At 48.4% G+C, this 9,470-nt stretch overlaps 1 protein-coding gene across 1 annotated transcript; it reads left to right on the top strand.

Moving 5' to 3' along the window:
- The first annotated feature begins 1,731 nt into the window (after positions 1 to 1,731).
- LOC121833188 lies at positions 1,732 to 2,721 on the top strand. The gene has a single exon (XM_042286307.1). It carries the CDS (start codon positions 1,732 to 1,734, stop codon positions 2,719 to 2,721), a length of 990 nt encoding a protein of 329 aa, XP_042142241.1.
- The last annotated feature ends 6,749 nt before the right edge of the window (positions 2,722 to 9,470 follow it).

Below are 9,470 nucleotides of genomic sequence, written 5' to 3'. Positions count from 1 at the left end.
AGCGAAATATCTGTCCAACTAGGCTGAAAGGCATCTAGAAATATTTTAATAAAAAAACGTTTACTAACGACTCCCATTTTACTTCTCATATGTGCGTGTGAATATCGCATCTAATCAAATTACAGTGTTAGTGTTGAATTCAGCATTGTAAAAGTAGCCTATGTTGCGTGGCCTTCTATTGCAAGAAAAGACCGCAGCACAAGTGAGGCTGAAACTAGGCAAGAGCTTAAGCTGAAAAACGCACTTTCAAAAACACACAAAAAAAAAAAAAAAAAGAAGTGTAGTCAAGCAAAGTGGTTTCATGTCACCCCCCAAGGCAGATACATACACTGCGCTCCACTGTTAATACGAAAACGAAAAAATCGCTTTTATTTTCAGTTTATTTCTTTGACAGCTATTGAAAGAGCTGAAAATTTGTCGCTCAGATTAGTGCCCCAAACGAGCGCTTTATTCCACACCAACAGGCTGATGTCAGCCCCTCGAATTTAAGGTGAAAAACAAAAACAGGATATTGATTGTGCCCGCTAACAGTGTCGCGTAGTGTACATAAACACCAAGGTACCCTATCAAAAACCGAAGCATACGAAGAAGAAAGGACTCATTTCATTGGGGGGAAAAAAAGAGATATAAATGGAGCGCTCATTTTCGCTAATTTTCACTGTCTTGAAGCCTAAATAACCAAACAAAATATCTGTCCGTTTGCCGACTGCTTTAGTCTTTGTTCTTTAGCCTTTAATTTTTGGCGAGCCATGAGGATCTTGCACGCCGTTCGATGAGTGCATGAAGGAGCACCAGGAACATGATGGCGCTGTTGCTCACTGGGGTTCACTGGGGTCAAAGCATCATGCTCCAAGGAGGTAGCCCAGCCAAAGTAGAAGCTGCCGCCTCCGAGGAACCGAGGCCCAGGGCTCAAATCGAGGCATCGCCGTCGCCCGGTGTGTCATCCTCTCAACGTCCGTGTCGTCATCTCGCATAAAAACAAATCGAGACCTCCCACCGTTCAGGGGCCGTGAAAGGATTGCGGCCAGCGATTTCTCGAAGAAGCCAGAGGTTCTTGACCACCGTGAGACGTTTTCTGGGGGACGCCGTTTCAAACAAAGTCTGCGCAGCCATCTTAGTGCAGCGAGGTTCATAACGGTCAAGCGCGCTCCCAAGCATGATTTCAAATGACGAGCACTCATTTCGAATTCCTTTCTAGAAAAACATCATTTAGTGAACCTTTACTGAGAGTGGGACGTGATTCTCAAAATGGCGACGAAAGCGGAGCTGACGCCTCACGCTCAAATCCCAGAGCGGGTCGAGGAAGACGACGACGTTTTCAGGCAATCAACGCCATTCTTTCTGCTCTTTTGGAAAAATAGGACTTTTCAAAGTTTCGTGATATTATCCAGTCAGATTTTCTTATTGGCGTCAAGCGGCGAGGTCCCGGACGCGGCGTATGGTCGCCCTTTCCCTGTAAACACCGGACCGACGACCTGCGCAGTGGACCAACCGCCACCAGCTGAAACACCCGAAAGAGGGGATCCTGGACCATCACACGGCAAGTCTCCACCTCAATGTACCGCCACCCCACCGTCGACCCTTATCCCCGGTGACCTCAAGAAAGCTCCCATCAAAAGACGATGTGCAGACACAGACTCATATCACGACTATGATGATGAAAAGACCTCTACTTATTCCGTTCAAGATGCTATCTTACATTCCAATGAAGACGAGTCTCCAGAAGATCCCATGCAAGTTCTGGAAGCCGACGAAGATAATCGGCCCTTTACCTCAGTCCACTACAAGAAAAACCGCCCTGCGGGCATTCCAGTGGTTTTCAAACCCAACAATTCCAATGCATCCTTGTGGAGGGTGAATCCTAACGAAGTGGCCAAAGAGATAATTGATGTTGCACAGCAGAAGCTACTCTCACATAGGATAAACAAAGACGGGAGCCTTTTCGTGAGTGTTGCATCTCTGCAAGCAGCCAACAGATTACTGGCCATATCGACCCTTTGCTCTATTGCAGTGGCGACAAGTGTACCCCACTCCTACTCACGGAATCTGGGAAAGATCAAAGGGGTACCGATCGAGTATACCGACGGAGAACTACTAGACTATTTTAAACATCTTGGAGTTATTTCTGTTCAACGGCAAATTTCGTATAGACGACAAGAGGACGGCAACGTGGAACACCGCAAGACTGAAAGCGTGCTCCTCCACTTCCGCCCAGACCAACCAATGCCTACACGCGTTCTCTTAGGCTTCACAAGTCACACTGTTGACGAGTATTTTGGTCCTCCAGTGCAGTGTTATCATTGCCAAAGGTACGGACACATTGCGCAATACTGCCGTGGACCACGGCGCTGTAAAGTGTGCGCAGGTCCGCACCACCACAAGACTTGCACCAATCGGCAAGATCCCAAGTGCGCAAACTGCGGTAACCAGCATGCCGCTACCTTCTCTGGGTGTCAACGCAGAAAGACTGCCTCGGTTATCCGAAGACAGGACGTCTTAAATGGCAAGGAAAATCGTGGGCTTGCCGCCACCTTAAACCCTGAAGTTGTGCGCGTCCCCTTGCCTGTCCCGGTTCCAACGGATAAGCGAGCCCAAAAGCCAACTTACAGTGACGCATTGAAGAAGACGACGAATGGAGTGAAAGAAAAACACAAGAACTTCGGCCACATGAAGACGCACCTGAGACAGCCAGAGGAATTCCATCAACTATGCAATTACTGAAATCAGCCCCTACCACTCAGACGACCATCCGACAACCTACGTCGGTATCATCAGCTCCAAGGCGCAAACGACAAGAGCAGGCTAGTGACCTTGGTAGCGTCCTTATTCCAATGCTTTTTGCTGCGCTAAGGGCCATCATCAAAGCGATCCCTGATTCAGACAACCTACCGGAAGTGCAAGCCCTGCTTGCAATGAAATCCTTTTTGAAAGTAGGACCCTTCCACCGCTAAGAGCGGATGGCCTCGGCTCAAAGTCACAACTTCAAGAAACGTACAAACGATAAACCCGAAATTCCAAGAATACTACAGTGGAACGCTTGCAGCCTAAATCCCCGCCTTCCAGATCTTCAGAGGTATCTACTCTCCACTAGGATTGATATACTGGCGATTCAGGAACCTAACAACGATCCATCCAACTGCCGCCTGTCGCCCTACGTAGCCTATTACAGTTCTACAAAAAGGAAGGACTGCAAGCCACGACCTGTAGTCTTCGTTCGCGCCGGCCTTCCTCAATCGCCAGTAGACCTATCTTCAGTTTCGAAGAGTAGTGCTGAATATGCTGCTGTATCTGTTAGATACAAAAACGTGGACTTCACAGTCGTTTCAGTGTATGTCCCTCCAAATTGCAAATGGGATGTCGGAGAACTTTCCGATGTAAAGCAGAGAAGCAGAGGCCATCTTATACTCTGTGGAGATTTCAACGCCCACAACAAGATATGGGGTGACCGCAAAAATACAAGAGGATTTGATCTTGATAGTATGACATCTTCACTTCATTTAGAGGCCCTTGATGACGGTGCGGAAACGTTCATCAGACCTGGAGTTGGCCGCAGTGTATTAGACCTGACGTTCCTGTCCCCGGATATATTGGCAGATTGGAATGTGCTAGCCGATTCCTGGGGCAGTGATCATATACCGATCATGATTAGCAGCAAGTTTGCCAAAAAGACAAACAAGACTTACAGAGAGGTTCGAGTTACCAACTGGGATGTATTCTGATCTCACAAGGACTTTGCTCTAGCTGGCAGCACGACAGAAGACACAACAGCCATGATTGCACGAGCCATTCAGCTGTCAACAAAGACCATTAGAGTACCGTACACCCGGCCTGTTCCCGACCTCATGTACCTAAACCTAAGGGCTGCTCGACGCCGCGCGCAGCGACGAGCTCGAGAAACAGATGATCTGGATGATTGGACTGAACATCGCAAGATCGATGCCAAATTTCGCCGATATACTAAGCGCCTCCAACGCCTACAGTGGAACCAACTATGTGAGTCGTTTGGTTCCCCAACGGGTATTTCGAGAGCATGGAGGATCGTCAGAGTCTTGAAAGATAAAAAGCAACCCGAGCATCCCGTTGCAGGATTAGCGCTAGCCCTAGGCCGGGCTACTCAAGAAACCGCGGAGCTTCTTGCTGATGCGTTCGCTGCCCCAATTCCGCCACCACAGGGATACAGGGACAAGCCTCCAGTTCCATTGAATAACAAATCCTTGCTTAGAAATGGACGCTGACTTCACCATCACTGAACTTGATGTTGCCCTCCGACGCTTGCACCGTCGAACCGCTCCGGGACCGGGCGGCGTAACGTTTCAAGTACTGAGAAATCTTTCTTTCCCGCATAGAGAGGCCTTACTGGAGTCTATCAACAACATATGGAGAACGGCAAAAATCCCTGCACAATGGCTCACCTCTGTAGTGGTTCCTATCACAAAGCAAGGAAAACCCGGTGATCGGATTGAATTCTACCGGCCAATATCTCTGACCAGTTGTGTCGGGAAATTAATGGAAAGACCAGTACTTTCAAGACTTACGTGGCTGCTTGAATCCAAAGGAGCACTGCCAGATCAACTCTGCGGATTCCGACGAAGGAGGTGCACCTTTGACGCCATTGCTGATCTCGTTTCGAGCCTTGAAAATGCACGTTCAACTCACCAAACAGTCTACTGCATATTTTTGGACATATGCAAAGCTTTCGATGCCCCGCCACACCATACTATTCTGCGTCAAGTTACACGGTACGGAATTGGTGGAAGAACATATGACTATATCGCCGCGTTCCTCACTGGCCGCAGCCTAACAGTAAGAGTTGCCTAATGTCTTAGCTCTCGTCGGTCGGTGACCCAAGGCGTTCCCCAAGGAAGTGTACTGAGCCCGTTTCTGTTTAACCTTACCATGGCAGAACTTCCGCTATACATAAACTCCACAGAAACGTCCAGGACAACAGTTCACATGACGATATACGCCGATGATGTGGCAATTTGGTGTGTCGCTCCATCCAGACTGTCAAGGACCATCGGCAAAAGGCTTCAGAATGTTCTTGACAGCACGACTTCTACTCTAGAAGAACTAGGACGTACTTTATCTACAAGCAAAACAGCCTTCCTCTGTTACCGCCCTGGTCGACATCCAAACCGCAAAGTTGCAAATACGTCAGCCATCAAAGGAATACCGATCCAGAGAGTCTCAACGTACCGATACTCGGGGATGGAAATAGATGACCACGTTACATGGAGACCCGAGATAAAACGACTTGTAACGCAGTGCACTAAATTATTAACTGTGCTCCGTCACTTGCATCGCCAGAAATCTGGACTGCCTCCTCAGGGACTTCTGATACTCTATCGTGGCCTTATCCTCTCAAGAATGTTATACAGCCTACCTCTCATCACAATCAGGGCTCATCAAATGACCACACTCGAACGTTTTCACCGTGTTGCCCGCCGTCAGTGCCTTGGACTGCCACGCTTCGCGGGCAATACGGCGACACTCGTAGAGGCCAAGGATCAAACAGTAGCTATGCACATAAGAATAAGAGCAATGAATCATATCACTCGTATGTATGGAGCACGATCTGCGACATCACTGCTGTCCAACATTAAAGAGCGTTTTGATTCGCAGATTGGTCGATGTGTACAAGAATTTAATTTACAAATTGGACCTCCTAATAGCCATTACTTTCCTCCGGCACCTTTCATAACCCAACCGCCGTACATTGTAGAAGAAACGCTTCCTTATTTCCCGAAGAAGAATTCTATCTCAGTCACTGTTCGAAGGTCGCTTGTAGCTGACCAACTGACAAGGACGTACAATGGTTGGCTCCAAGTGTTTACTGACGGGTCAACGAATCCCACAACTGCAACATCTACAGCGGCATTCGTCATTCCCGATGCCGGAATCGAAGCATCACACCACCTCAACTTCGCAACCACGTCAACGACAGCGGAGCTGGCTGCACTATCAGCGGCATTAGATGCGCTTTACAACCTCAATCCTTGCAAGACTGTTATTCTCCCCGACTCTCGAAGTCCGCTATCCAATTTGGAAGCTTCAGACCAAGCTCCCTTTCTGGCCCACTGTGTGGCCGACAAGGCCCGAAAACTTTGCATGCCAGGGTGGCAGTTGGCTTTTCAATGGATTCCGTCACATATGGGTATCCCCGGCAACGAACGCGCCGATGCCCTTGCTTCAAAGGCACACAAGGAAGAAGAACCCAGTCTTTTTATCCCACGTTATTGCGAAGCGCGCAGACTGTGCAAATTAATTACCACAATGCGTCACCCCCATACAGAAGTTGCAAGCGGGAAACCTCCTCCATCGCTCCCCGAGTCAAAACTAACCAGATCAGATTCCACGCTACTCCATCGCCTTCGTGCGAACTGCGCCTACACATCAACGACACTTCACAAGATCTCCAGGTCTAGTACACTCAACTGTGCCAAATGCAATGTCCCAGAGGACCTTGACCACGTCCTCCTAAATTGTCCTCACTACGATCAAGCTCGACGGTCCTTTTTTTACCACCATCCTAAGTGCCAGCACAACTGTGACTCAAAAGAACGAAATCCTTTTCCCTACCGGAGGTCGACGAAGAAGAGAACTTGTTTATAAATCTCTTCTTGAGTACCTCCAAGCCGCTGGACTTGCAACGCACCTCTAGCCCACCGGCCCGCCACCTAGACCAGCCACGCCTTCTCGTCTCAACTGTCATCGACTAATTTGTGATCTACATACCAGAAGACAGTTCTGCAGTGTCCCCTCTCCCTCAAGAAAATAGCCTCCTGATTCGACCCTACTCATCCAGAGATTGGTGACCCAAATCACCCCCAACCCCTCTTCTCTTCTTTTCTCACCCTCTTTCCCCGCCTGTGCGAGTCTGGCCCCTGCCCAAGGAGGCTAACATTACGTGCAGGCATCCCCTCTTCCCGTGTGTAACAACACTCAACAACAACAACAACTCAGAGCGGGTCACGCATGCGCGATGGCGGCTCCGCTTTCCATAGAGCGGAGCGAGAAAGCGAAAACGGTCTACTAAAACTCGCTATTTTCTATGGTGTCTGGAGCGCTCAAGATATTGGAACGGGGGATCACAGCGCGCAGCCGCTGGATGTTTGCGGTCCGCGCAGAGCCTGGGTCCGCGTCCGAGCGAGTCGCGAGCGGCGTGTTTGAGACCCCTGGCTTAGGGGGATGACACCTGACCATTTTGTTCCGTACGCTTCTGTTTTTTGTGCCGGAGCGCGTGCAACCGCGTCTCGCGGCGTGAGCTCTTGGCGGTGACAGAGTGGCGGCATTTTGGTTGCGGGCTATATCTTTGCATCTTTCTCGAGAGCGCTTGCTGTCAGCATCGGGCACTACAAAAAAAAAAGAAAAAAAAGAAAAAAAAGCATCACCCTAAACAGAAGGACAGTGACGCACCCTATTGTGAATAAGTTGCACTGAACTTTAAACACGAACGAACAATGCACATTTAACACTTTTATTTCATATCAATTTCACATTTTGTCGTTTTTCTGTCGCAACGTTTCGCTTTCTTTTGCATATATATAACGTCGTGCACCATCAAAAATGCACACACTGCTGGTAGGTGGCCTCCGAATGAAGTTATAATCACAAGACATAAAAAAGTATCTTGAAAAGGGTCATATTTTAGACCATTATCACACAATTTCCCCGTTTTTGCTGGAGCAGCCGGAATCAAACAATAATGTTTGGTCGTCATGAATGGCAATTTATTCCATTCGTATCCGTCTAGACCGTATTGCGTCAGAATAAGAACCCCCCGCTTCCTATTCAGTACAATGCAAAAACGTTTTCCGAGAAAGTTAGCAATACTGAATAAATTTTTTTTTTCGTTGTTGTAACGATGTTTTTAGTTTAACGCTTCGCTTTGCTTTAACAAACGCTCCTCCACATCTGTGTCGCTATGCCTCTAAGTGATGGCTTTTCGACAGATGCTCGACCCAGATGGGTTTCGAATGATAATCAATACACGTTCGCGTGAGCGAGGAAGCGTTCCTTCTCGTAGATATGTCTCTTAATGCTAATGGTACGGAAACTGTCATTGAGAACGAACAGGAGACGTTGGTTAACTTTTTCTGAGGCGAAAGCTCTACATTTGCGACACTCAACATTCCAGCTGTGTTTTTTTATTTATTTATTTTATGCATGAGCCCAAGTACCATGCTACAAGACTCTACATGGCTTAGATTGACGCCACTACATCGGCTGTGGTTTCTTTGCTGCTGAGCGCGTACCTCCTTCTGACGACGATACGAGCTTTATTTGTCTTAAAACAGACCGGAAACGCCCCTATTCCAAGGCGTCCTTCTCTCGGCAGAGCTCCAGCGCGCGGGCGATACAGTCTGCCAGGAGTCGCCGATCCTCGGGGTTGGGTTGCTTGAGTGAACCAGGCAGGGCCAGGCGGGTTGTGCAGCGCGGAGTAGTAGACGCTAGGGCGTAGGTTGGGTTGCATAAACAGGAAAGTGCCAGCCTGAAACACACTATCAAATTTGTTTTTCTCGGCAAGCATAAGAGCGAATACCCACCAGCACGCTGCGGTGACGTCACGGAGCTTTGCCCACAACAGGTGCGAGCAGAGCGAGCGCGCAGAAACCAAATTCGATTGGAATGAAGCCTCCGCGTATGTGCAGTGCCGACAGTAGCGCCACCGCAGCGACGTGACGTCAGCCAATTCAATGCCGTGCCAGTGTCACGTGACCTTCGGCAGGAGCGCTGTGATTGGTTGAGACGACTCGTAGCATCTGCTGAAACCCATCTTAAAGTGAAACAGAGTATACGCTCGTTATAGTAGATACAGTGTGTTTTTAAGGGGACCAGAATTAAAAAAAGAAAGTAACTAGCTTCAGAGTTTTTTATTGTTGTTTTTACCCCTAGGGCTATAATGGTGGCCATGGGGCCACTAGAAGACAAAATTGGTTAAATATTTATCTAATCAAATAAAAGTTCCAACGGAATTTTTATATTCATCATTTTTGTGGCTTAGACTGCAGTTCAAGAATTGACGATGTGTATAAACTAACCGTAACGTAAAATTTTGATAAAAAAATTGTATAGTGAGCATTACGGAGCAAGAACTGTCATTCTTGTACGCTTCAAAACGAAACTAAGCCGGCAAATAGCGTCTGTAACGTCAAGTCCATCGTCCGGGTCATGCGTCACCCGCGGCGCGGACGCCTGGATGGCGGTGCCAGCGCAGTGCAGAGGGGTCGACATCACGGGCGCTCTTCGCCGGGTTATGTGGAATTCCCTCGATGGATTCGGAGCGATCAGCGCTTCATGCTCGCGCCAAGTTACGCTGAAACCCAGTGGAACGGCAGTCGTAATCCGCACAGGAACGGTGCCCCTCGGAAGCAGAAACACAAAAGCTTCTTGAAATGAGTTCTACGTCCCATTACAAATTCCATTAGTCAGGAACGTGTTACTCTCTATATTTGAGTGTTTGTTCCTTT

The sequence above is a fragment of the Ixodes scapularis genome, unplaced genomic scaffold, assembly GCF_016920785.2.
Source record: "Ixodes scapularis isolate PalLabHiFi unplaced genomic scaffold, ASM1692078v2 PGA_scaffold7__128_contigs__length_106722199, whole genome shotgun sequence".
Classification (NCBI taxonomy): Eukaryota; Metazoa; Arthropoda; class Arachnida; order Ixodida; family Ixodidae; genus Ixodes; species Ixodes scapularis.
Note: the sequence above shows the minus strand (reverse complement) of the source record. Positions and strands in the feature narration are given on the sequence as shown.